The sequence below is a fragment of the Pagrus pagrus genome (genome assembly GCF_965226575.1).
Source record: "Pagrus pagrus genome assembly, chromosome: 13".
NCBI lineage: Eukaryota > Metazoa > Chordata > Actinopteri > Spariformes > Sparidae > Pagrus > Pagrus pagrus.
This window is the reverse complement of record NC_140197.1, coordinates 13,038,195-13,066,129: the sequence shown is the minus strand read 5'-3', so window position 1 is coordinate 13,066,129 and position 27,935 is coordinate 13,038,195. Positions and strand designations below refer to the sequence as shown.

General features: G+C 43.8%; 1 protein-coding gene across 1 annotated transcript in view; it reads left to right on the top strand.

The window, feature by feature from the left end:
• Positions 1-3,895: 3,895 nt before the first annotated feature.
• The window catches only part of arhgdig (Rho GDP dissociation inhibitor (GDI) gamma), a 37,167-nt gene continuing 13,127 nt past the window's right edge, over positions 3,896-27,935 (top strand). Inside the window, exons 1-3 of the mRNA XM_084370378.1 lie at positions 3,896-4,545; positions 24,505-24,678; positions 25,916-25,999. Coding sequence (XP_084226504.1) covers positions 4,473-4,545; positions 24,505-24,678; positions 25,916-25,999 — 331 coding nt within the window. The 5' untranslated portion in view covers positions 3,896-4,472. The remainder of the gene's footprint in view (positions 4,546-24,504; positions 24,679-25,915; positions 26,000-27,935) is intronic.

Genomic DNA, 27,935 nt, shown 5'->3' with positions numbered 1-27,935 from the left:
ATGGCTGAATAAGCTCCAAATGAGTCGGGTTATTCTTTCCACACTAAACGGAGATAAAGGCTCCCCGCCCAATATGCCGTCGGGAAACCATTTAGACACTGCTTACACACACACCCCGAGTGTATAGCTTACATACTGTATCTGTGTGTGTGTGTGTGTGTGTGTGTGTGTGTGTGTGTGTGTGTGTGTGTGAGAGAGAGTGGGGGAAAGCAATTATCCAGAGCTCATGTACCCACGGCTTAATGGAATAACTTGCCAAATCAATGCAGATTACACTTGCAAATCCATGTGATATCACTCCGTGAATTCAATTTGAGGTGTGTTACTGTATGATAATTGTTTCTCCTCGCTCGCCTGCACTACCCGTGCACCTTATCATGATGATAAATTAACTTTTGATCGTGATGTAAACAGCATGAGCGATAACTATAACCACTTTAACACCGGACAAAAACCCACCCACTAGCATCTGGCTTTTGTCTTTAATGGGAAGGGGTACAACTGGCATTCATTACTGGTCCAAATGACTCTGCAGTAGTCCAGTAGGCAGTGATGGAAACAAAACACCTGGGTGGACATGCAAATTTTCCCTTTTCCACTGTTTCTATGATGTGTGTTGAAGTTGCAGATGATTTTGTGTGAATACTTTATTAAGCTGCACTTGAACATCCCTTTCAGTCGGCATTGAGTTTGAGAGAGAGGGACTGAAGTAATGAGTGTGGTTTTCCACAATCAAGATGTATTTTTTATCTTTATGAGATTGTTTGTTCTCCTAATATCCAGTATGAAGTGTCTCACACCTAAAAGTGGTTGGACAACAGGACCTTTCAAATTATTGTCAAACAGCTAATTGTTGTTTTATAACATGCTGGCAAGACTTCTTAACCCTGTAAAACCAAAAAAAAAAAAAAAAAGCTCTATATCTTTTCGTTCATACAGTGAATGATGGACTGGTTCTGTTGGGGTTTGAGGCGATGACTTCATGTTATAAAGATAACACCTAAGCGCAGCAGGTCCTCGGTCGGTGCCTGCTGAGCATTTTATCAGGTTTGTCCTGTTTGAGTAAAAAATGTGTGTCTGCATGGCTGAACCCTGGGGGCTCCTTACGCCGAGACACTCTTTATGACACCATCCATGACTACCTTGTTCAAGCACACATTTTATAGATGCCACTCATGCCACGGGGAACCACTGCTGCTGCTGATTTATATTTCCATAAAGCAATATGAGGATAATGGGTTTATAGCGCCGCTTGCTTTAGGACAGACAGGAGAAAGACCCACTGCTGACACTGACAGGGGTGATTGGTGGGGCACGGCAATGACATTAAATAAGCTTTTACTGACGTCAACCTTTTTAAATTGATGGATTTGTACAATGAGGCGCACGATTTTCTGCTGGTTTGAGGGGATTTTTTTATGGACTGTTGTGAAACGCTTCTATTTTTGTATAAAACGATCTCTGAGGTCTCTTTAGAATAATAGTCATCATTTTGCTGTATACTGTGTCTGAGAGCAGAGTGACCTCACTGTCTATACTGACCTCCAGCTGTGCTTCACATTAATGACTGAGCCTGCAGTGGTTGCAGCTGAACCTGTCACTTCAGTTCGGCCTGAAATTGTGGTCTCACAGTGCAGAAATATCCAAGTCTTACCAAATACAGTTGCCTCATTCCTTAAATACTGTGAGGTATTTGAAGTATTTGTATTTTACTTGAGTATTTCCATTTCCTGCTACTTAATTCCTCCACTCCACTATATTTCAGAGTGAAGTGTTGTCTGTGCATGTGCATGGTTACAGACTAGTATATCAATCTTTATATTAAAAATCTTAATCCTGTTGGTAACCCCTTTTTTTAGTGAATGTATCTGTGATATAATCACATTTTTTGTAACTTTACTGGAATACAGTTACCTACTTTGTATCCTGATTACGTTACATGTATTCCCTTAGTCCCCAAGCCTGCTTGTTTCTAGTCAACATATCTCATTACGCTTAATAAAAGACAAAATCACCTGGGAAGTAACATTTTGGTGTCCTACAGTATTTTTAGACAAACTACTTTTTAAAATTATTACAAGCAGGAAACACCTTATATTGTTTTTTTTTTGTTTGTTTTGTTTTTTGAAGTGACATTATTTCCACTCCATTTACTCTTTGGGCTGACAAATAGATTCAGTCTGTGTCCAAGCAAACTATTCTCATGTTTTATTTAGCAAAAATAAATGATGTAAACATAAACTAAGAATGTTATTGTCCCCAGCTGAGAACGTCCCAGTTTGTGTAAATATACACAGATAACACTGATATCGGATGTGTGCAGATTAAATGCTCTAAATTGTATATTTTCACGTCCTCTTATAAAAAAGACCAAATAGATTGACATCATCAGGGTCACCAGGGATGGCACGGATGTTATAGTTTATCCCAAAAAGGAGAAAAAGATATGTGCTTTAAAGAAGCCAAGCTTAAATTATGAGCCAATATTCAGTTCCATGATGTCACTGATTAAATAGGTTAATTAGTTCAGGTTGTTGTCTCAAGTGATCTAAAAATACAGTATCTAAAACATTAATATGATCAGCAGTGAAACACGACTGATATCTATTATTCAAAAGAAATATTGACCCAAATTTATTGGTCTGGCTCAAACCTCCAACATCCTCTCTGTGTTGAGCTCACTGCCGTTCGCTGGCAAGACAGCAAAGACGAAACTATCGCCAAATTGAGTTTGGATCAAGACACGGGCTCAGCTCTGTGTCTCCTCTGCTTCAGTGTTTTTTAATCTCTGCCGCTCGCTCCCACTTCCCCAGTTGCTAATTTTCATTTTCTTTCCGAGCACACGAGCCGACGTCCCCTCATTTATCAAACTGGCCCTTTCCGCCTGTAAAAACCTGCTCTCTCTCAGTCAGTTTGTTGAGTTTAAACACTCATTATAATGTGACAAAACAAATCTGGGTCAGGTTACAGCTGATTTGTGAATTTGGTTCTTTGAGTCGAATCAGGAAAATCCATTTTATTCCACAGATTTGAACCACATTACATTTCTGCATGTTTCAAATGAATGTACATATGTGGATGTAAAATATTGATAAGGTTTTGCCAGAGTCTGAGAGACAGTTAGAGAGAGAGGGAAGTTGTTTCACATGACATGACAGCTGAGCAACCGCTGAATGACAGATTAACAAGGTGTGTGTGTGCGCGCAGACGTGTGTGAAAGGGTTTGTGTCTGATTGTCAAGAGGCGAGAAGCAACCCCCTTTGTATTCTACAGTACTACAGCCTCTATCTTAGCTCCGGGGATGTCAAGAAGAGAGGAGGGGGGGAGAAAAAGACAAAAAGATGATGCGAGAAAGAGATGGAGTGGAAAAAGGAGAGTGAGAGTCATGATTGAAGCAGACTGCTGACAGGGTGTGGTCATTATAAGACAGAGGGAGATAAAGAAGAAGAAGAAGAAGAGGAGGGAGAGGGTGGGGGTAAGATAAATAGAGACACAGAGAGCGATGGCGTGACACAGTGATGAATAGGTGGAGGGAGAGAGTGGACACCACAGGAGAATTCATAAAAAGTGATGAAAAATGAAGAGGAAAATAAAAGCATGAAAGAGTTGAAGAGTAAGGGGGGAGGAGGGGGGAGGAGGGGGTGTTGCGTGAGAAGGAATGAGGTGTGGAAAAAGAGAGGGGGGGGTGAGGCGAGGAAGAGTGAATGAGGGAGAGAAAGAGGGAGGAGGAGGAGGAGGGGGGGTAAAGGATGAGCTCATTGCAGTCTCTGGGCTGATGACACGAGGAGGAGGGAGGGAGGGAGGGATGGAGGGAGGGAGGGATGCGGGGGGAGAGAAGAGGAGGAGGGGAGGGGTTCGCTGCTCGTCTGCGAATCGATAGCCAGCGTCTGAGTACCACACATACACACACACACACACACACACACACACACACATGCTGCTGCAGACAGCTCTGCCGGCTGAACCAGCGTCTGCCTGCCACTGTTAGCTTCCAGCAGCTAACAGTTAGCATTTTAGCCTCTTTCTTGTTCTAGTTTAAGAAAGAGAAGAAGAAGAAGAAGAAGAAAAGAGGAAGAAGAAGAAGAAGTGTAGGAAGCCGGCTGCTCCTTGTGTCTGCTGCCTCTCCCTCCCTCACCCTCCCTGCCTCCATCCTCTCTCTCTCTCTCTCTTGCTCACACACATCCCCATCACATCCACACCCACACCCAAGGAAGGATACCCTCCCTGCCTCTCTGCCTCTCTCTCTCACACCAGCCTCCCCCTTCAGCCCCTCCAACTACATTTTTTTCACATCCTCCGGGGAAGGAGATGCTCGTCTGACCCCCAATCTGAGACTTTTTTTTCCTGTGGATGCTCTCCTCTTTAATCCGTCCCTGCTCTGCTACTTTGTTGCTACCTGTGGAGGTTCCCCGGTTCTCTGGTTCTTCTCCTGCCAGCCGTCGCACAGGGCGCAGCCCCCGCAGAGAGGCACCATGCTGGGAGTGGACGTGTGTGAGTTTGGGGGTCAGGTGCTGGAGCTGCTGTGGCTGACTATGTGCTACAGAGGTGAGGCGATGGAGGAGCGTGTGTGTGTGTGTGTGTGTGTCTGTTCTAGTGAATTAGTATAACTTCAGTGATCCAAGTTATTTCACTGTGCATGAATTATCTATTTTATGGTGTTTGTTTTACAGGATTTATTATACAGGGATTAAATTAAAATCATGGGTGTGTGTGTGTGTGTGTGTGTGTGTGTGTGTCTGAATCTCTGTGTGTGTCTGTGTGCCATATGCCTCTATCCTGGCGGGTGTGGACATTTTTATGTCTAACATGAAACGCTGCCAAGACAAGCCAAAGGTGGCAGATCAATAACTATTGATCACATCCTACACTATCTCCCGTGTGTGTTTGTGTGTGTGTGTGTGTGTGTGTGTGTGCATGTGCACTGCCAGCTTTTGTAATTATGTTTCTGCTCACATATACATACACACACACTGGCAAAAGGTTGTGCGTCCATGAGAAATGTTGGCAGAGGTGGGAGCAGCTGTGTGTGTGTGTGTGTGTGTGTGATGACACAGCGTATGCAGGAGTCAAATGATGTTACGACTGTCTGCTGTTATTTCAAACAGTATTTCTTGCTTTTGTATTTGCAACAGTACAATCTTTGCAAGGCAAGGGTGTGTGTGTATGTGTGTGTGTGTTCGCCACACTGCAGCAGTACCGAGCAGTTACAGATGGTGGAACAGTCCTGGGGTTTCCCCTCACACAGGTGTGTGTGTGTATAAGAGTGTGTGTTTTTGTCAGATGAGTAATTTGAAAAGAGAGACACTGAAACACACACGCCGAGGGAGAAAAGAGGCACGAAGACCAAACCAGTTACGACAGAGGAAAAAAATGAGATCATCTTAAAGAGAAGCTCTTGGAAGTGGAAGTGAAATGTGATTTAAGATCTGAGGCGGCCATGAATAATCTGTTCCATTAACTGTGTGAATTTCAAACAGCAATTTGAATTGATAGCTGCGCTCCAGTCAGGATCTGAGGAGTCACCCACCGTACATCTTCACGTCACAGCTTTCAGTCTGTTTCTTCTGCTGATTTACTCCTTAATTCATTCCTTTAACATCTTAGAGAGCCACTTCTGAAGCAATGAATCTTATATTCAAATATGTTCATTGCTGGTTTTGCATATTTTTCAGCTTCTAGCAAGGACAAACTGCACACAGGGAATTTTTGCAGCGTCTGTACATGTTTCTATGGATATGACACATCGAATCTTGTCAAAAACACTTGGCTGAGATTGAATTTTGAAAGAAAAAAAAAAAGCGAAGAGCAGGAGGAGATTTTGATAGGAACGTGGGAGGTGACTGAGTGGAAGATAAATGGCGAGGGTATAGGGAGCAAAATGACGAGGCGAGAGAGGTAAAGAGGTTTGGAGAAGCGATGAGGAGGTGAAGTTATAAGCAGAGGAGGAGGAGGATAAGTGGAAACGGTTAGAAGAGAGTAGGCGGAAGATGAGGGAGAGATGAGGCAGGTGGAAAGGAGGAGAGGATTTCTTGTAGAGGTGGAGGAGGTGGGGGTTAACATGAAAGAAAGGAAACAAAGGGAGATGTTGGCGGGTGAGATCGACGTGTTCTGTCAGCAGCTGTTTCCTGGAACGATGGGAGATATTTTACAAAAAGTGTGTTTGTGTGTGTGTGAATGTGTGGTACAGAGAGAGAGAGTGGGTGAGGCCCATGTGGCAGCACGCTCTTTGTGAGCTGTCAATCAGCGAACACTGGCGCGCGCAGAGAGCAAACAGGCTAATTGAAATCTTTTTCTTCTTTCTTTTTTTTTCGCTCTATCCTCATTTTCTCTGTGAGGTCTTACTACCCATCCTTCCCTTTCTCTATAATCTCTATAATCTCTCCTTCTATTTCCTTTTTTTGAGGTTGAATAGGACGGATGTTTCCTTCCTGCCTCTATCTCATCCTCCCCAACTTCTTTTCCTTCCTCTTTCTTTCTTTACTTTCCTCCTTTTGTCTTCCTTCTGTCCCCACTCATTCCTCTTCTCCCACTGTCAGATTAACTAACACAACCTCCATACTTCACTCTCTAATCCTCCCCTCCCTCCTCACTTTCAGCTTGTCTTATTCCCTCTCTTCTCTCTTTTACCTGCTCACTCCCACACACACACACACACACACACACGGTAAAATGTCCTCAGCTGCTCCGTCAGCCTTGTTGAGACAGCAGGTTGTCTAATTGACTGACTTGATTGGTCTCGTATGTGTCTGCTCTGCTGTACAACCTCATTTATCACAGCTGGGACAGACAGAGAGGAGGAGGGATGATGTGAGGAGCAGATACTGTACAGTTGCTTAAACACATCTGACAAGGTGACAGCAAGTGTGTATATGTGTGTGTATTCGTGTGTCTGTGTGACCTTGTTTTTCCATATTTGTGGGGACCAAAAAAGGCCACTCACGGTGTGGGGTCCGACAACTTTGTGAGGACCAAAATGGTGAACCCTGTTACATCATTCAATGCTAGGGTGAAGACTTTATTTAATAGTTTGAGTTAGACAAATAGCGGTTAGGGGTAGGGAAATAAATGTATGTAATGTATGCATAAAGTACTTTCATTTTGCTTTGTGTCTATAGGGCCGAAATCATGACATCATCATCACCCCTGTTCCAGAGGTTTACTTTCCATATTCTAAGACCAATAATAATAATATTAATTATAATCAAATGTGTTTATTTTATTTATTTATTTAACTTTACAAAGCCAGTTAAAAACAGTCAATAAACTAGAGCAATTAGTCGATTGCATACCTCTGCCAAGGCCCAACCAGTCCCCTTTAATTTAATCAGGCCTAATCAAATATAAAACTCAATATCCTTGTATCACTCTAAATTAATTTGAAACCTCCCATAACTTTTTGACCATAATTTAGGCTCACCAGATCTTGGATCTGTATCAAATTGTACTCACTCATAGATACCAATCACCTAAATACGCCTAATTTTTTTTATCCAGGTCGATGCATTTTTCTCTTAGAAAAAAATTCTTGGATCCATCCATTCACCCGAATCTGCACCAAAAGTTACTGAGGTCTATTCTGGGCCGTGATCCATCCTCCATCCAAGTTTCATGGAAATCCATTCAGTGTTTTTTTTGTAATCCTGCTGACAAACCAACCAACCAACAAACAGACACAAGCGAAAACATTACCGTCTGAGCAGAGGTGACTACAGCTCTCATGAAAATGTAGCCTGCAAAGGTATAGGGTTTATCGGAAATGGTGTTTGTTAAGTCCACTAAAAAATGTAAATAGTAAATATATCATATTGGTATCAGCTTAAAACAACACAGTATGACATTGCTTTCTTAGGCCTGAGTGGCAGGGAAAGGATTGGGACAGAAGTACATGATACAACCTTTGTAGACTTCCCTTACCCATATGAGATGTTTCTGCACTTTTATTTAAATATATTTATATCCTTTATATTCGGTAATGTTGAGAAGCACTTTGTTGTTTATTGTCGTTTTTTGATTGTAGCTGTTGTGGTTGTATTTATTTGACAGTTGCCACAGACACTAAACACATTTCCAAAAGAATAATTAAAGAAACTAAATGAATAAAAAAAAGTATTGGCCATGCTCAAATATTGTAGAGCTATCATACCAGTATTGGCCTTTATTATCTGCAACATATCGAGCATATATCAGTCTTGTGATGGAGGTTCCTTACTAACTGTACATGAAATATAATTATTTATATTTTATTTGACTAAGAAATGTATCTCTGAGTTGAGAGAAGGGGTGTAAAGATTTGTAAAGAAGCTGCAGTGTCATTCATGAGACTGAATCTCAGCAGCTACTATCATATGTTTGTCATCTCAGCCTTTCATCAACAAGGAAACATGGGAAATGAGATTCCAACGATTTGCTGGTTAGCATGACGAAGTGTTACTAGTGTCTCCAGTGTCGACAGGGCGTTCGCAGCCTTACACGGAAATCTCACAGGTGACAGATCGATTCCGGTCGTGTTGTGGTGGAAAGGGGCCGTGCACTGACAGCAGCCTCGGAGATGGAAGCAAACCCCGCTCGCATGGCCTGCTGTAATGCTGTTATGTTGCTCATCCTTCCTTTACTGCCTTTTCCTTCATTGTAAAAGCTGTTATTGGCTTTGCAGAGCCCTGAAAGATTGCGTTTTATCTTCCGCTGTGTGTGTGTCCTTTTGTATGTGTGTGTGATTCAGTGTCCCAGAGGTCTCGTTATAGTATTAGAACAGAGCAGTGACAGCGGGCCTCGAAGGACTATAAAAAACAGCAAATCAACGCTTACGGCACACATGCTCACAAACACACATATATAGTAGACACACATAGTGAGAACGAAGTGTTTTCCTGACACAGTGAACAGTTATCTGGGTTAAGCAAAGTGGAGGCAGACAGGAAGTGATTATTAAAACAGAGGAAGGCTGTTGAGGCAAAAGGAGAGCAGTTTAACTTCGATTACTTTGGATGAAATTAAACAGTTCCTGTTCAGTTTGTGAGATAATGCTTTATTTATGATACAGAATTCTCAATAAATGTCAAAACAAGGGTTTCTCTTCATTCAGTTTTTATCTCAGTGTCCATTGTGTAGAGAAACACCAGAATTGCACACTTAAACAACCCACTTAACCTTAATACTTAAAGGGAATTACAATTATTTGCTTTGTGGCAGAGATTTACATGATACGATTGACACCACTGTCTCTTAAATTTGGAGCTACAGCCAGCAGCCGTTTAGCTTTGCTTAGGACAAAGACTGGGAACAGGGGAAACAGCCAGCCCAGCTCTGCCTGAAGGTAACAAAATCTGCGCGATAGACCGCATAAAACATGGGAATAGTCTGTGGGTTATCTAAAGGCACTCTTAAGGATTTCAATGTCCAAAGACACAACATATATCCAGCTGCAAATTTAGTCAACTCCTGCATACAGAGCATTTGTGAATGGCTCATGTCAACAAAGAACTAACAGAAGAACATGCTCAGTGTGTGTGTGTGTGTTTGAGGTCCCATGTGAGCAGTCCTCTTTGAATTCATCTTCCCCTAAAGCCACCTCTCCCCTGCCAAACAGATTGCAGTGTTGATTTTCACTAAGCATGTTGGTTTAGCTGTAAATACCAGCAGATGAACACTGAGTCTGAGCATTGCGGTTGTACATACTGACTGGGGATCCTCTGTCTTAGTCTACAAAGTAAAATCCTCCGCAAAGGCTGCTTGATTTGGCGACAGGGTTAAAATTTTGCATCTAAGGTGGTTCAAAACAGTCACACTGGTTTTTAGAAAATACATTATTTCGCATGTATTGAAGTGAAAACAGTAAAGATGCATTTAAATTTTTTGACTATTAGGCTGTTTGGCACTCACACAGCACATAGAGTGGCCTACAACTCCAACAGTATTCTCACTCAATGGCACAGAGTCTTTTTTAAAGGTGACAAGTGTCCTGGGCATGTTTTCGTTTTTAAAATTTTTCCTAGTAGCATCTCCCTTTTGACGCCTTTCAACAACTAAATAAATTTCTCACCAGCCATGATTTTAAGCTTTTCTGCAACAGCACTGATTTACACTTGTTTGTGTATTTTACCGCAGGCATGTGTGTAATGATACAGAAGATGCTCTCAGAAGCTACTGGGGTAATGAGGCGGTTTTATGGGCATCAAAGAAAATCCAACAGTTAATATCACATCACAGATGGGGGGCTGAAACTGTTGGAACACCACACACGCACATCCACACATGCAGAAAACACACATGCACACACACTGCTGGCTTTTTCACTAGCGTTAGCTTGTTTCTAACACCAGATTCACACAATATGGAGGGTGTTAGCCCTGCATGTTTTGGCTTAGTTCAGCTGTTGTTTCATGTTGTGCAATGAAGAGTTTTCTCCCTTCCTTTTGTAACTGATAAAACTTATAACAGGGTGGAAAAGCTCTTTAAGAAGTCAGTCCGCTCTTAAAAATGACATTTTAATTAGATGCCCCATGAACAAATGTTAAAGAAAATCAGCCTCTGGATCAGATTCGTTAAGAGCCTCAGTGTAACTGGTGAGAAAGGTTGACATACATCTACTACCACATACTACAGCTTCGAAAGAAATCCATATTAAAACACTCGGATGTACAAGAGAGGAAATCTCTGTGGACCAAACCCTGCCTTTTCAAATAAATGTTAATTGATACGGTTACTGTGACAGGTCAGCAGTCTGGAGATCAAAGAGGAGCTCTCAGATGTCAGGAAACTTGTTTTAATAGCAGCTCAGAGGCATGTTTCATGTGCAGTGTGGGTACATGTATGCACACGCACACTCATGTGGGGCCAGGCTGCAGAGTTTGATATGTAAATACGGCTGGGTGAATCATTCATGATGTCATGTACTATATCTGACATGCTGTAGAGTTTCGTGTGTGTGTTTGTGTGTGTAGAAAGGAGCAATCAGCTTGAGATGTTTGTGTGATTTTTTCAAACCAGATTTTCAGCAACTTTGTGTGGCGAGTGAATCGGGGGAGCAACCAGCGAACTGGTATAATTTCGGAGAAGCCAACAACGCCACTCGGGGAGTTTCACCCAGAGAATGATATTTTAACCACTGACAAACTGATCACTCAATAGCACGTAGGTCCGTTATACGATGAGGCAAGAGACGTGGTTCCAACAAAACAAGTTTTTTATTTTAAACAATATTAATAAAAGGCCAAAACAAAAACCAACAACTACTAGTGGGACAAAAGAAAATGGGTGAAGCTGAGGCTTACCAGTGGGGAGGAGGGCCCCCAGAAGTGCAGTATCCAAGAAGGAGGGTCACCCCAATCACACGTGAATATACACCCACGCGCACACACACACACACACACGTGAAGGTCACACCCGGGGTTGACAGCACACAGGAGGGGACACCACCACCGGAGGACACCAATCCCCACCACCTTAGGCTCTCAAACTTCTAAAAAAAAAGAGGAAACAAAATACAAATTAGACATCAAATACTGGACTGCACTGATTGACTGCCAGAACAATAACAAAATAAATAGCAGTTAACAGAATAAACATGAAATCAGGTTAATTTTCAGAAACTAAACAGCCAGGTATGGTTAAATAAGAAAAACACAAAAAAAAACTAAAGATAAAGATGCTAAACAAACTCAATCATACAAACAATATTAACCAGGGTTAAGGGCATCAAGCAAAATAGCAATAAACCAAAAGAATTAAGCCCACTGGCAACTAATGAAGTGGCCAAAGAAAATAAGTAAGTAGGGACTAAAGGAAAGATAAAGCAGCAATTAGTCCAGATGAGCCAAGTAACAGTGGTTAGCCACGATGAGCTAACAGTAGGCAAAGCAGCAGCATAGTTAGGGATGAGCCAAGTAGCTGCGACGCTTCTGGCTGCTTAACCTGGACTCGCGGTCCCGATCCAGCAGTACTAATGAGCCAGCTGAGGGAGGGGGGGGACAGACGAGAGCCTTCAGGCGCTCTTCCGCCCTAAGTGAACCAGCTGCAATTAGTGAGAGCGTCCCGGCTGAGGGAGGGAGAGGGTCCACAGCATCTGCGACAACAGCGGGCGCACCGGAAATGAGATAGGCTACAGCGACAGAGGGAAAGCAAGGAGGACCACTAGCTGCCTTTATAGTTTGCCTGCCTACAGTGATTGGCTGTCGATCACTGATCAGTTTAAAATGAACAGAGCCATGCAAGTAGACATAACAGGGCTCCGTTCTGCTACAATCTACCCCTTTTTTTTTATGGTCGTCCCGACAATAAACCTAAGTAGACATAACTAACTCCAGGGTCTAAAAAGTGCAATAACAGCGTGTGATACAGAACCTTGAGAGTTTGCAGCCCCTAATGCCAAGTCCCCCACCGGCCTTGGGATTCGGTGGACATTGGGATGCTGGCCAGCAGTTGATCGTGCTGACCTCCGGAGAGGCAGGTTGGTGGTGTCAGAGGAGCTGGTAGATGGAATAACCCGGGATGCGGATGGCTGAACAGGAAATATGACAGGGGGCATGGGTGGACCTGGCACAGTGGGAATCAGGTTAGCCTGGTGGTGTGGCAGCCGAGGCGTTGTTTGAGTCTCTGCCACAGCCCTAGTAGCTGGCAAGGTGGGGAGGGAAGCAGCCTCAGGGACCAGAAGCAACAAATCTCCATCACAGGAGGACTCAGAGACTGGCCTGCCAGGGGGAGATTGATGGCTGGCCACCGCACGGCCAGGAGGCTCCACTCCAATCACTGCCTTCAACAAGGTACGGTGAACATGCTTGATTTTAGACTGATCATCCTTTGGGGCTATGGTGTAAACAGCTCCACCTCCCTTAGGTGCTCTGAGGACAGAATACACTGTGGAGCCCCAGAGGTCTTGCATCTTGTGACGCCCTCTGGCACTCAAGTCACGCAGGAAGACCAACTGACCTTCTTTAAGTGGTTCACCTCGAAGGTGTTGATCATGAGCCTTCTTTCTGCGCTCCGCTGCCGTCTTCAATCGTTCTCTTGCACCATCAAAAGCAATCTGCAATCGTGCCTGATGTTCCTGAATCCATTCATGAACGTCTCCACTGACGGGGTCCTGGACTCTAGCCAACAGAAAGTCAATGGGGAGTCTGGGCTCCTGGCCAAACATTAAAAAGAATGGGGCCTCACCTGTGGCCTGATGGGGAGTGGTATTATAAGAGTAGAGGACTTGAGGGAGGCAGGAAGTCCAGTCTCTTTTTCGGGATGGAGGCAGTGTGCGCAGCAAGTTATGAAGAGTTCGATTGAATCTTTCACACTGGCCATTGCCTGCTGGGTGATACGCGGTGGTGCGAGACTTTTGAATGCCATAAAGACTGCAAAGTTGCTGGATAAGTGCGCTCTCGAAGTTGCGTCCCTGATCCGAGTGTATCCTTGCGGGGACCCCAAACTTTGAAAACCACTCCACCACCAAAACATGGGCCACAGTAGAAGCATGTTGATCACGGGTGGGGATGGCGAGCGTATATTTGCTGAAGACGTCGGTCATCACCAAGACATTTTCCATGCCACTTCGAGCTGGCTCCAGTAGGGTGTAATCAATGGCCAGGATCTCATTTGGTCTTGATGCCAAAAGATGTCCCATGGGGTTCCGGGTAGCAGGCTGGTTGTCCTTGGCGACCTGACACCGCTCGCAAGTTTGGCACCATTGTGCAACCTCTGTTGACATACCTGGCCAATAACACCTGGATCGTAGAAGAGCTAGGGTCCGTTCCACACCTTGATGGCCATGCTCTTGATGAACCTGTGTTAACACCTCAGGGACTAACACAGCAGGCAGGAGCAGCTGGAAGATTGGCTCAGCACCATCAGGGCGAAAGGTCTGCCGATACAGGATGTCGCCCCTCTTAACCAGCCGGCCCCATTGACGCAGCAGGATCAGTGCAGGTGAGGAGAGTTGTTGTCGCTCCGTATAACTGGGACGCCGGCCCTGCTCCCAGTACCTCTGGATTTCTTGAATGACTGAATCAGCCTGCTGCAGGGTGCGGATATCGTCAGGAGTTTTCTCAGGTAGAACAGTCACAGTTGCTTGAGTTATCACAGTCTTGTTCACTTTGAGAGCCTGCTGGAGTGGTTCGGGGAGTGGTGTGCCAGGGAGCATGGCCGCCATGTCTGATGGACCAGGTGAGCGCTGACGGGACAAAGCATCTGCATTTCTGTTACTTCTGCCAGAACGGTATTTGAGCTCGAAGTCAAAAGAGGCCAATTGAGCTGCCCAACGCTGTTCTGTAGCGCCGAGCTTTGCAGTTGACAAATGACTGAGTGGATTATTGTCTGTGTAGACAATGCAGCGGTGGCCCAACAGATATTCTCGGAACTTTTCCGTCATAGCCCACTTAAGGGCTAAAAACTCCAGCTTCATAGAACTATAGTTTGTCATATTACGCTCTGTGGGCCTCAGTCCCCGGCTGGCATAAGCAATGGGCCTCACCTTGCCTTCTTGTTCCTGTGAAAGCACCGCCCCCAAACCACCATGGCTGGCGTCGACCTCAAGGATGAAGGGCCGGGAGAAGTCTGCGTAGGCGAGCACTGGGGCCGTAGTAAGCTTGGTCTTGAGTGCCTCAAAGCTTGCTCCACACTCCTCTGTCCAGTTCTCAATGGCAAGCTGTGGGGACCTCTGTTTAGACCTGGGGCCTCCAAGTTCAGCAATCAGTCGATGGAGTGGGGCTGCCAGCTTCGCGAAACCCTCCACAAAGCGGCGGTAATAACTCACGAAACCCAGGAAGGACCGGAGCTCAGAGACTGTCTGGGGAAACTGCCACTTGGCCACAGCCTCTATTTTGGATGGATCTGTGGCAACACCATTGGCAGATATCACATGGCCCAGATAACGCACCTCTGGCTGGAAGAAGGCGCATTTGGAGAGCTTGGCCTTGAGTCCCTCCTGCTGCAGTCGAGCCAATACCACCTCTAGCCGCTGAAGATGCTGCTGTACCGTAGAAGAGAACACGACAATGTCATCAAGGTATAGAAGCAATGACTGCCCTTGTTGATCACCAAAGATTCTCTGCATTAATCTTTGAAAGGTACCGGGGGCATTACAGAGTCCAAACGGCATACGATTCCATTCAAACAAGCCGAATGGAGTGCAGAACGCAGTCTTGGGCCGGTCCTTCTCAGCGACCGGAACCTGGTTGTACCCACTGGCCAGGTCCATGGTGGAGAACCAGCGTGCCCCCGTCAGGGCATCCAACGACTCCTCAATGCGTGGCAGCGGGAACGCATCTTTCCTGGTCTTGCTATTTAGCTGCCGGTAATCAACACACATGCGCATGCTCCCATCCTTTTTTTTTACTAGCACAATGGGGGAGGCAAAGGGGCTGCAACTCTCTCTGATCACCTGTGCAGAAAGAAGCTGATTAATGTGTTCCTTAACAGCCTCATAATCAGAAGGTGGGACGCGCCTATAGCGTTGTTTGACAGGAGTCTCATCTACCAGAGGGATGTCATGAGAGATCAGGTTAGTGCAGCCTAAGTCACTGTCATGGGCAGAGAAAATAGGAGTGTATTTCCTAAGGAGAGACCGCACCTGACCCTGCTCTTCTAAGGACAAAGGAGACAGATCTACACCTTCAATGTGATCCTGCACTGTAGGTAAGACTGTCTGGGATGCTACAGTGGCTACAGTGGATGGAACTTCTGCGATTCCTGCAGGTAAGCTTACAACATTAACCTTTTCCAGGGTACCGACAACAGTGCGTGGATATAACATCACCTCTACGGAGCCAACATTCACAATGGGTATGTATGCTGTACCATTAACCACCCTAACCAAAGATGGAGAAGCCAGCAAACCAGCAGGTAAACCAGAGTCAAGGGTCTCAAACAACACTGTGGTATCAGAACACTGCTCTGAGCATGTAGCTGCCACTATCTTCATCACACCACCTGCAATGCGACAGGCACGCCTACCTCTGACCTTTGCCCTCCCTATTAGCTCCTGAGGGGTCTGCGTGGTTACCTGATGGCACTTCTGCAACGCCTGTGTAACAGGTTGTGGGGCCTGCGCAACAGAAGACAGTTTAAACAATGACAAACCATGCTGCACAAAGAGCTCTTGGTAGCATTTCTGGATCACATTCATTCCCAACACGCCAGGGGCCTGAAGAGAAGCATTACCAGGAATGTCCTTTACAACCAAGACGCCACACTGTAAAATCAGTTTACCACATAACTCAACATCTAGCTCCAAGTAGCCCATGTAGGGAATACTCAAACCATTAGCTGCCCTTAGCTGTAACCAACTACAGGATTTAAGCCGTTCTTGGCCCCAGGGTTCAAAATGCTTTTGGAAGAAGCTCTCGGTAACAGTAGAAACCATAGAACCAGTGTCAATTAAACATGGCACCTTGACTCCACCCATGATGACCTCTAAATGGGGACAAGATGAAACCAGTTTTGGAGCGTGAGCTAACTCACCTAGTACGGGACGTGAGCCGTTAGGAGCCCCACCCAAACTGTGGCTCTGCAGTTTGGTGGGTGCTAGTTTTCCGGAGCTGCGGTGGGTTCTGGCTGCCTGGCAGAGGGCCGGGAAGCTTGTGAGGAGAACTGAGGACGAGGGGAAGCACGCACACCATCACATTCTCTTGCAAAATGACCAGGTCTCTGACAGCGGTTACATACTAGAGGCCCACGAGGAGCTGGATGACTACGGGTATGAGGACGCTGCATACGAGCAAGGGTTTGGGTTAACTGATCGAGCTGTTCTTGTTGCTGCCTGAACATTTCCTTTATCTTACTCATTTCAGATGAAGGGGGGACACTAGCAACAGAATGAGCACCCTGGACTCCATATTGAATGCCACTGATGGAAGGGACAGAGTTACTACGGCCTCTAAAGGCGCTGGGCAGACCTTCACGTTCCCACCTAATTGCTTCCCCTCTGACATCAAGCAATGTAGCTGTAGGTTGACTACGCACAAACTGTTTAAGTTCTCGTCTTAAAGTGCTATCTAGCACCTGCTCAACAAACTGATCCCGCAACAGACCCTCAGCATTAAGCATTCCAGCTGGTGCACGCTGTTTTACTCTTCCCATAAGACTCATTAGGACAAGGGAGAACTCAAGTAATGTTTCTCCTTCATGTTGCTTACGAGAAAAGAAAGCTTCCTGCAAGGCCACATAAGACTCAGAACAGCCATAGAGTTCCTGTAGTATCACCACTATCCTAGCTGGATCCCCACGCTCTGTACTGGAGCGGTATTTAATTTCTTCCCGCGCTTCCCCCTCTAAATGGTCATAGAGAAAGAAAGCCTGATCAGTTGTAGATAAATGACGAGCCCTCATACATGACTGTACTTCCTCAAGCCACTCACTCAGTGCTATCCCTGACCTTCCCCTGAACATGGGGCACTTTCTATCTCGAGGCACAAACACTAACCTCTCGGCTGCAGAGACACTGGCAGCAGGCGGTGCTGATGAGGTTGAAGGTGTGGCACTAGGGGGTGGTACCACAGGGGCCTGCTCTTGACGCAACCTCTCATTGTCAGCTTTCAACTGTGCAACCAGATCTCGCAACTCTTGCAATTCCTCCTCCATTATTACAGCCCGATAAGTGAAACACAACTACAGCACAGTACACCCAACACAAGAAAAACCTCACCACAAATCAACACACTAGCTGCTGCTTTACTTTCAAACAAAACGAGACAAACAAAACGTCCCGATAAACGAAATAGCATATACTCAAAGCGACTAAACCAAAAAGTAGAATGGAACACACGTCTCAGCCTTCAAAAGTAGACCCTGCCAACAACGCCAATTTGTGGCGAGTGAATCGGGGGAGCAACCAGCGAACTGGTATAATTTCGGAGAAGCCAACAACGCCACTCGGGGAGTTTCACCCAGAGAATGATATTTTAACCACTGACAAACTGATCACTCAATAGCACGTAGGTCCGTTATACGATGAGGCAAGAGACGTGGTTCCAACAAAACAAGTTTTTTATTTTAAACAATATTAATAAAAGGCCAAAACAAAAACCAACAACTACTAGTGGGACAAAAGAAAATGGGTGAAGCTGAGGCTTACCAGTGGGGAGGAGGGCCCCCAGAAGTGCAGTATCCAAGAAGGAGGGTCACCCCAATCACACGTGAATATACACCCACGCGCACACACACACACACACACGTGAAGGTCACACCCGGGGTTGACAGCACACAGGAGGGGACACCACCACCGGAGGACACCAATCCCCACCACCTTAGGCTCTCAAACTTCTAAAAAAAAAGAGGAAACAAAATACAAATTAGACATCAAATACTGGACTGCACTGATTGACTGCCAGAACAATAACAAAATAAATAGCAGTTAACAGAATAAACATGAAATCAGGTTAATTTTCAGAAACTAAACAGCCAGGTATGGTTAAATAAGAAAAACACAAAAAAAAACTAAAGATAAAGATGCTAAACAAACTCAATCATACAAACAATATTAACCAGGGTTAAGGGCATCAAGCAAAATAGCAATAAACCAAAAGAATTAAGCCCACTGGCAACTAATGAAGTGGCCAAAGAAAATAAGTAAGTAGGGACTAAAGGAAAGATAAAGCAGCAATTAGTCCAGATGAGCCAAGTAACAGTGGTTAGCCACGATGAGCTAACAGTAGGCAAAGCAGCAGCATAGTTAGGGATGAGCCAAGTAGCTGCGACGCTTCTGGCTGCTTAACCTGGACTCGCGGTCCCGATCCAGCAGTACTAATGAGCCAGCTGAGGGAGGGGGGGGACAGACGAGAGCCTTCAGGCGCTCTTCCGCCCTAAGTGAACCAGCTGCAATTAGTGAGAGCGTCCCGGCTGAGGGAGGGAGAGGGTCCACAGCATCTGCGACAACAGCGGGCGCACCGGAAATGAGATAGGCTACAGCGACAGAGGGAAAGCAAGGAGGACCACTAGCTGCCTTTATAGTTTGCCTGCCTACAGTGATTGGCTGTCGATCACTGATCAGTTTAAAATGAACAGAGCCATGCAAGTAGACATAACAGGGCTCCGTTCTGCTACATTTGCATGGAGACTTTTTTAAAGCGTGGTAGGATCACACTCTTTCAATAAACCACCGTTGTGCTACACTTCCTCATGTCTCTCTGAGATCTCAGAACAACTATAGTCTTTGTGGAAAGCTATGCAGAGTAAAAATAGTTTGGATTATTTATTGCATTTCATGTTTTATGCATGTTTAATATTTAAATCAATGATACACATGAATATGTATTGTTCCTAAGAACATGTTAAAATACTTCTTCAAAAAGACGAATTCTTTTTATTTGCTCACCAACCAATATTTTACCATAATAGAAAGGAAACATATGTGTGGGGCTTACAGTAATTAATCTCCCGGATAGATTTAAGACAAAAGTTTAAGGTGTGGAAACTAACCTGTCTGACCCTTGTCCTGTAAATTATGTATATATGATGTGTGTTGAGTACTGTACCATTTCTCATGGAGAGAAGATCTCATCTTTAAACTATCTAACTTCAAACTATCTATTGTAGTTAAGAAAAGATGGGAAAAATGCCCTTTTTTGTAAAGCAAAAATGTGCAAGGACACACAAACTGTAACATCCTGGAGAAATGATTTTGTTGCTTAAATGATCTATTTCTTTCCATCCACTGTCCAGCTGTTGGGACAAATCTGTGTCAGCACACGATCATAAACCTGTAAATCATCCACCAATTTATTTCAATTTAAAGCGGGAAAAAACAACAACAATACATTATCACTTATCACCTGCTAAGTGATGACTTTATTATCCATGTGTTGACCCCAGAAGGTCATTAGCTGTAGCGCTGCATGCTAACAATTTACCACCCTCTGTGCTGATGTGTGTGACGGTAGATTAGCCTTATCTCAAAAAATGAGAAAACATCACTGTAGCAAAAAGCCTTTATTATAAAAATAATCTGTGTAGAAATGCACTTTGGCTAAATATTGAATTAAGTAAAACTGCAACCAGGGGGTTAAAACCATCCTGTTGTATATAGATTTATGGAAAACGTGCACTGTGTATGTGTGTGCGTGTTAAAACTGATATGCCACTGGATCTCTGTTGCTGCGAGTGGAAATAAATGCTCCGCTGTGTATATTCAGTCACATAAAACAGATCCACAGCAAAGGTGATGTCACTGCAAGGGGAGTTGAAAGGGTTGCCATGGTGACGGGTGAAGGCAGCCGTGGTTTGGCCCTGACTGGGTGGGGTGCTGCTACAAACACAGAAGAGTGCACGGGTACACGTGTACATCTCTGTGTGTGTGCGTGTGTGTGTGTGTGTGTGTGTGTGTGTGTGTGTGTATGTGTCTTGACACTTGCATTGGCTGGTTAATGTTCCCATTTAACACATTTGATTTCCGCTAATGTTTACAGAACACTGTGTGACTGTGCATTTATATGCATTCCTTGGGTATGTTTGTGACTAAAGCGTGTGTGTGTGTGTGTGTGTGTGTGTGTGTGTGTGCATTTGTGTACTCTCTGTGTCATCCAATTACCTCGACACACAGCTCTGAGCTGATGTACACCGAGCAGTCTCATTATGAACAGTAAAAACAGAACCAGGGGCTATTACACAAACCTGTTACAACACAGTAAACAGGCGTCCACAGCAGAGTTCGTGTCCATGTTTCCTGTTCTCCAGATAATTAGAGTCTGGAGGTATGCATTGTGCATTTGCGTCAGCAGTCATGTAATGTTTTATTGTAGGAAATGATCTGTCCTTGTGTGTGTGTACGTGTGTGGGTGTTGTCCTTGTAAGTTGATAAGAAGAGAACATACATGCATAATGTGAAATTCACCCTTTAGTGGCCTTTCTCAGGCTTGAAAGCCAGGTTTTTAATCACAAAGACACTAAGTTACAAAGACAGGCAACAAGCATAACATTAAAGACTTGACATTTTTGCGTCTTTGAGTTCATTCAGTATTGAGAAAATGTATTAAAGTTAACAACATGTCTGCTTTTATTGCCAAGGTTTTAATGCAGTTATCAAGTCAGTGCATCATTACATGACTGTTGTACTTTATACAGTATATGAGACAAACACAATATGTGCCTCTCTCCTAAACCATAAAATGGTAAAATATGAATTTATTTGTTTATTCCACAACCACCAATGCATTGGAAAAAGGACTTTCCTATCTCAGCCCCTGAATTTTAGGATCCAAAAGCACAAATATACCAAGTAACACGAAAGAAGGCTTAACAATATGTCTGCTTTTATTGTGATCAAGTTACATTATTGCCAATGCTAAGCTTGTAATGCAGTCATGAAGTCAGTGCATCACAACAGCACAATAACTTGATGCTCACTTTGATGTATTAGCTGGTATGTAAAGCAAATTTTAAAGGATACCTACAGTTTTTTTTTTTTATCTGTTTTTGTGCTTGTCCGTACCAACAGAAGCTCCTCTCTCCCACCAAAGACCCTGATCCTGAAATGCCTCGTCAGTAGTTCAGCCTACAATTCTGTGACTTTGTGACATCATACTACGTCACAGACTCACACATTTGCATCATTTTTCCCGCTGTGGCTAGTTTTGCAGTTAAAGGATAAGTACCGTTTTTTACAACCTGGACCTTATTTCTGGCAAAACATATGGTCATTTACTCACCCAGATAACTTTGGTGTCATTCGGCGTCGTTCGGACGAAATTAGATCCAGTGTAGCGGCGATATATCCATATAATGGGAGAGACGGGGCAGCGACACACAGCCTCTATATAACGCATTATCTGCCACGAAACTAGTTCATTTCATCAATATTTTGTTATGAAAGGCTAGCGCTATTAGCCTCTGAGTCCGGGCTCGTCTATTGTCAACATCCGGGGTCTGTAGGCTGATCTACTACCTCTGACCTGGAAGATGTCGTCTCTGAGCTGCACGCGCACCCGCGACAGCGCGGCTTGTTTACCTGTAGCTGCTACTGCTAGTTTGACCCCGGATGTTGATAACGGACGAGCCCGGACTCAGAGGGGAATAGCGCTAGCATTTCATAACAAAATATTGATGAAATTAACTAGTTTCGTGGCAGATAATGCGTTATATAGAGGCTGTGTGTCGCTGCCCCGTCTCTCCCATTATATGGATATATCGCCGCTACACTGGATCTAATTTCGTCCGAACGACGCCGAATGACACCAAAGTTATCTGGGTGAGTAAATGACCATATGTTTTGCCAGAAATAAGGTCCAGGTTGTAAAAAACGGTACTTATCCTTTAAGAATTGACTTGGCACAGCTGCTCTGTTGTTGTTAGGTGTTGGCTCAGGTGTGTACGAGCTGACCAATCAGAGTAGACTGGGTATTCAGGAGGGGGCCCTTAAAGAGACAGGAGCTAAAACAGAGAGTGAATGGAGGTGCTGCAGTACTGGACAATATGAGAAATCTGATGCGTTTTTTGTGCATTAAAGCACATAAACCTTTTCTAGTGGTAACCCAAAACAAAATTAGGAACCTGAAAATGAGCATAATATGTCTCCTTTAAAATCATTTTCATCTGATTGTCACATGAAAATGTCCCATGACACGTCACCTTTTTCAGTAAGGACATTGATGCATCTTTATAAATAATAGCATGTACCGTACTTAGTCTTGTCAGTTTTAAAGTCTCACCTTTAATGTGATATGATTTCAAAATGGTTAACATGTTGACAATTTTGCAGAAATGCTTGTGTTATCCATTAGTTTAAATAGAGCTGCTGTGTTTTCATGACTGCTGTCAGCTGTGGTTTTGTCTGGCCAAATCCTTCCAGTTATTATATTTATTCCAGTCTGCAAGTATTCACTCTCTGGAGGTGCGGATGAGGTGGAGATGCTAAAATGAAATTTCAGCTTGCAGAACACATTATCGAATGTCTGTAAACCTCAATATTGAATCAAAATCCCTGATGAAATCAGAACCCGGATGGCTGGAGCTGCCCTACATACAGTAATATGCATCTTATCCCAGACAGTAAAGCAATCTTGCCGGTGCTGGTTGAGTTTTCAGTCACTGAAATAGAACAGAAATATTTACTGCAGAGGACCTGTGCTGCAAATGTTATTTGCCTTTTGCTTCTCTGCATTTTCCAGCTGAATGTCTTACAGAAGTCAGCTTTGAATATTTTATTTTATTTTATTTTTTATACTATCAGGAAGGTTATAGGTGCGCATCATCTTCCCTTGTCCGACAGAGAGGAAACTGTTTTAATTTGAGATGGCTTTGATTAATAATCATGTATACAAGAGTAATGAAATTAAATTCTATCAACAATATACAAGGAGTTGGAACAAAAGGCAGCTTGCGCTCAGGCTAGCAGACCCATTTGCCCATTTTGCTCCTGTAGTAGATTAGAAATACTCAGTGATGTCTAACCAGGGGTAATAGACAGGGTCTACCTCTATTGTCAGAAGGTACGTGGAAAAATGGTGAAAGTAGCTTGAGTAATTAAAAAAAAGAAAGAAGAAAATTATGGCTTCATTTTTAAAAAAGAGTTGCCAGTCTTTTAGTGTTATGATTATTGTGGAGGATGTACTGCTGATAAACATGCTTCTGATATTTAGCCTAACCAACCAAAATTTGTTGACAAAGCAGACTAAACAAATGGACAAACAATTCAAACATTAAGCTAGTAGTTAAATAACGGATAAGTAGGCTAGGCCTCGTTGAAAATGTTAGCTAAAGTTATTGCTAAATGGTTATGGTAGCTAAAAGTAGGCCTAATTGTAAGCTAAAAGTAACGGATAAACAATCAAAACTGTTTGATAATGGATAAATTGCGGAAATAGTTAGCTAAACATATAAACTTTTGCTGGAGTCATCAGATATAAGTGATGGGTACATGCTTGAATTAGTTAACTCAAATAGAAACATAATGCTAAATAGTAAGCTAGCTCAAGTCAGTGCTTCTCAAATGTCGTGTTCCAGGATGTTCCCAGCAAAAATGGGAATAATTTCTTTTCACTGCAATTCCATATATAAGTAAAACACAATGTCAGCGTGTGTGACTTTTTTGGTCATGTGTTTCATACACTTCCCTCTAAAAGCAAGGGACCAGATGGTGGGTCCCTAGCTGTGACAAAATATTATCTAATGGGGGTTTGTGGTCTGATATGTGTCAGTTTTGGGGTCCTTGACATGAAAAAGTTTAAGAACCAGTGACTTAAATGATGAATAAATGGTGTTAATGAGTTAATGAGCAGTTAATGAGCTTAGAGTAGTACTATTGGTTGAACTATCCAGCCTCTACGGTTCTAAATAGTAATAAGGTGAATGCAGGCATGACCTCAGCTAACTGAGCTAAAAACTGACACATCAATCGTGTGAAACCATTATTGTAAAAAAAATACATTTTATATTTTTAACAGTGTCAATCCAGGGTAAAGTAAATTCAATGGGAGAGAGTATAGGACCATGTAAGACATCAAAACAGGTTGGAAACTTGTCCTGAAAAACACCTTCAGACAGTGCAATGTCTTAAAGTGCCCCTTTAATAGTCTTCTTCCCTTTTTCTGTAAGGTCTAATGGCTGACAAGAAGGATTTGCCTATTGAGGAGGAAGGCGATGAGAGAAACCTAAACTACAACCCCCCGGCCCAGAAGTCTTTGGAGGAGATTCAGAAACTGGACAAAGATGACGAGAGTCTGGTCAAGTACAAGCAGACCCTGCTGGGGACAGTACCCATTACAACAGGTGTGTGTGTATGTTTACTGTTTACCTGAGGCAATAGAGGAGCTGGTGATTCACCCTGGTAGCCAGTGTTACTGCAGCTTTAGCAGTACCATTCACTCAATATAACGACTTGGTGCATAGTTTCTCACAGTCATCAACTTCCGATCAAACACACAAACACACACACACACACACACACACACACACACACACACACACACACACACACACACACACACACACACAGTCACACATACACACACACCCACACTGCAACAGTCCTGCTTGCCTCAGCATCTCTAATCCAGCAACCAGGCCATGACAGCTGATATCAGTAGAGTAGCTCTGACTCCTCCACTGCTGTAACCCAACCTCACCTCATCTACATCTTAGTAACATTGAATTCATCGGGAAAGGCTGAAATAAGTGAAAGGGAAAGCGGAGAGGTGCATGGGACCTTATTTCAGAAAAAAAAAAAATACAGTCAATAGGGGGAGGCAAATGCATTTTTAATCCCGTTTTAGTTTCGCCATGAATTACACATAAAATGTTTGCCATAAAAATGGTAAAAATCATCTAGTTTTGTGTTAAACCGTTCAGTGAACTACATCGTCTCGCTCAACATAGGTCACCAACACCAACATGGCCGCTTCGGCACAGAAAAAATATTAACAAAGGTGAAAATCACAATAAAACTGGCCATGTTGACAACTGCGGGTATGTGAAAGGAGAGTTCGGCAGTTCCGCGAGCAGTATGGGAGCATACAACCTACAATATTTGAGTTACGTTTTTTTGTGAGCGTTCAACAACTCAGCGTCGCTAACACAATGGCTGGCTGTGTAGTCTTTATAATTACATATTTTCAGTCTTAGATTAGTTTTATGACAAAATGCTATATCTTATAAAATGACAAACATTATATGTGTAGTTCGAAAACGTATTTATCTCTCTCCATTCACTGGCATTAATATTTTATCCGAAATAATGTCCCACAGTGGTCCAACGGAAGGGCCGTGACTTCAGCTCTGTATTAAATTACATGCAGCTTCCTCTTGAGCCACAAAAGGCTTCATACTACTTTTTTTAATATATACTCACCAAGACCTGTCAACACACTTTAACATTACCCTTTAAGCATGTGTCCATCGTTAACTATGCAAGAAAGCAAATAAAGGATTTCTTAAAAATGTCGAACTACACCTTTAAATGAGTGAAAGGGCTGAATACTGTAATCACCACACTGTTTTTCTTCTCCAGACCTTTCTGGGTCTAATGTCCAGGTGACCAGACTGACCCTGCTGTGTGACGAGGCCCCTGCACCATTAACCATGGACCTGACAGGTACGCTTTGCTTTCATCACCCTCTCCCCCTCCTTGTTCATTCTTCTCTATCCGGCGTGACTTACCTCCCTCAACCGAGGTTAGTGGTGGATGTGCTATGATGCTGCTATGCCCTCGCATCCAATATGGTGACACAAATCACCAATCTGCCCTGGAGCAAGGCATGTCACCCCGACCGTGCTGCATTTTGTGTGCAGAAAGACTGCAGTGGGTGTGTCCACGTGCTTGAGAGAGGAGAGACAGCTAAATGTTTGCTTGGTGGGCAGTATTGACATCTTCCCCCTGGGTGCAGGCGACATGCAGAAAGGGGAGCGAGGTGGCTGTACATTTGTGTGTGTGTGTGTGTGTGTGTGTGTGTGTGTGTGTGTCTGCAGTGCATGGTAATCGGGTGGCTGCAAAGAGATTATGTCACTCCCTACAGGGGACAAAGTTGAGGAAAGGATCGATCTGTGTGTGTGTGTGTGTGTGTGTAGGTTCCCTATCATCGACTAGTGTGTCAGGGTGTGTCTGATAAACGGGACAACAGTTGCTGCGACTGAGCGCGTTCGTCTCTTTCAGGATTTGCTCGATTCTTCCTCAGTCTGAGGATTTCCCTGCCTATCACATACACGACTGCACATACATGCACACTCACGCAGAAAAAGACACCATCACAGACTGCTAATAGGAAAGGTCACGCAGTTGCTAGGCGATGCTGACTTTGTACTATGCAGTGTCCTCTGAATCAAATGCAGACAGACAGAAAGTATCTGGCAGCCTTTAATGTGCATGTTTCAGAGTGTAATGGAAGATCTGCTGAATCGCTCGAAGTGGAAGGAGCACACTGTTCCTCCACACCAGACAGATCTAATGCTTTCAGATCTGATCTCAGTCATAGATGATGGAGGAAGAGAAAGGCAGATGGAAAATCAATTGAGTAATCTCGGGTTGGACTTTGGCACTACAATTTTTTAAGAGAAAGATCGTGTTTCAAACGGGGAGCGTGGAGTTGAAAGGGGCACTCCACCGATCCACCGATTATACACACAAAGTTAACTTCCCATGAGGGGAGTACTAATCAGCCTATGGAAACAGTCGTATTATGTCTGTAGCTCTAACCCTGATGATGTCATAGTGATGTCATCAGGGGTGTCGGTTATGGAATGTTATCTTGCTGAGATTTAACATTTTTAACGGGGAGCTTGCAGTATAAACTGCAGGTGTGGAGGTTAAAAGATGTGGGTGTTTACCAGGCAGGGAGTGACTAATGAAAAATGCTATCCAGTTGAATTGTGGGAAATGTAGGATGCAGTGTTTCGGGGGATTGACTTATATTAGGAGCAAAAATGTAAGATACCATGGCCTCTGCAGCATCAAATATGACAATTTCACAAGATGGATGCAGACAACCCCTCGCCCCCGAGTTTATTCATTAATTTAGTCATCAGAGCAGATAGTAATGGTGCCAGGCTGTCATAGAGTGGCAGGGATGAGATATTGGCTAACCTGAACCTCTGTGACGTTTAATGTCCCCGACAATCTCTGTAGTCTCATTAAACCACTTGTTACCTTGCAATCACCTTTTTAAAGACTTAAACACTTTATAAATCACATGTTGGGTATTTACCAATGTATTTCATGTTGCAGAACAAAATGTGAACAAAACAGCAAAACAGTGTTGCAGCATTTTCCTAAACAAATGAAGTAGATGGGGACGTTGTTTTTCTGTGAGGCTCCAGAAATGTTTTATGGTTTTCAAAACTTCACCCGTATTTTCTTCGGCGTGGTGGTGTGTAGATAATGGCAGAATTCTTATTTTTGGGTGAACTGTTCCTTTAAGCTCGTGTTAACCACCGACCTTGATGATAAAAGGTTTTGAAAATGTCCTTTCTGTCGTATTTTAAGTAAGGCAGACGAAAACCCTTTGGTCAATTGTAGGAAACACTCTCTGAAATTC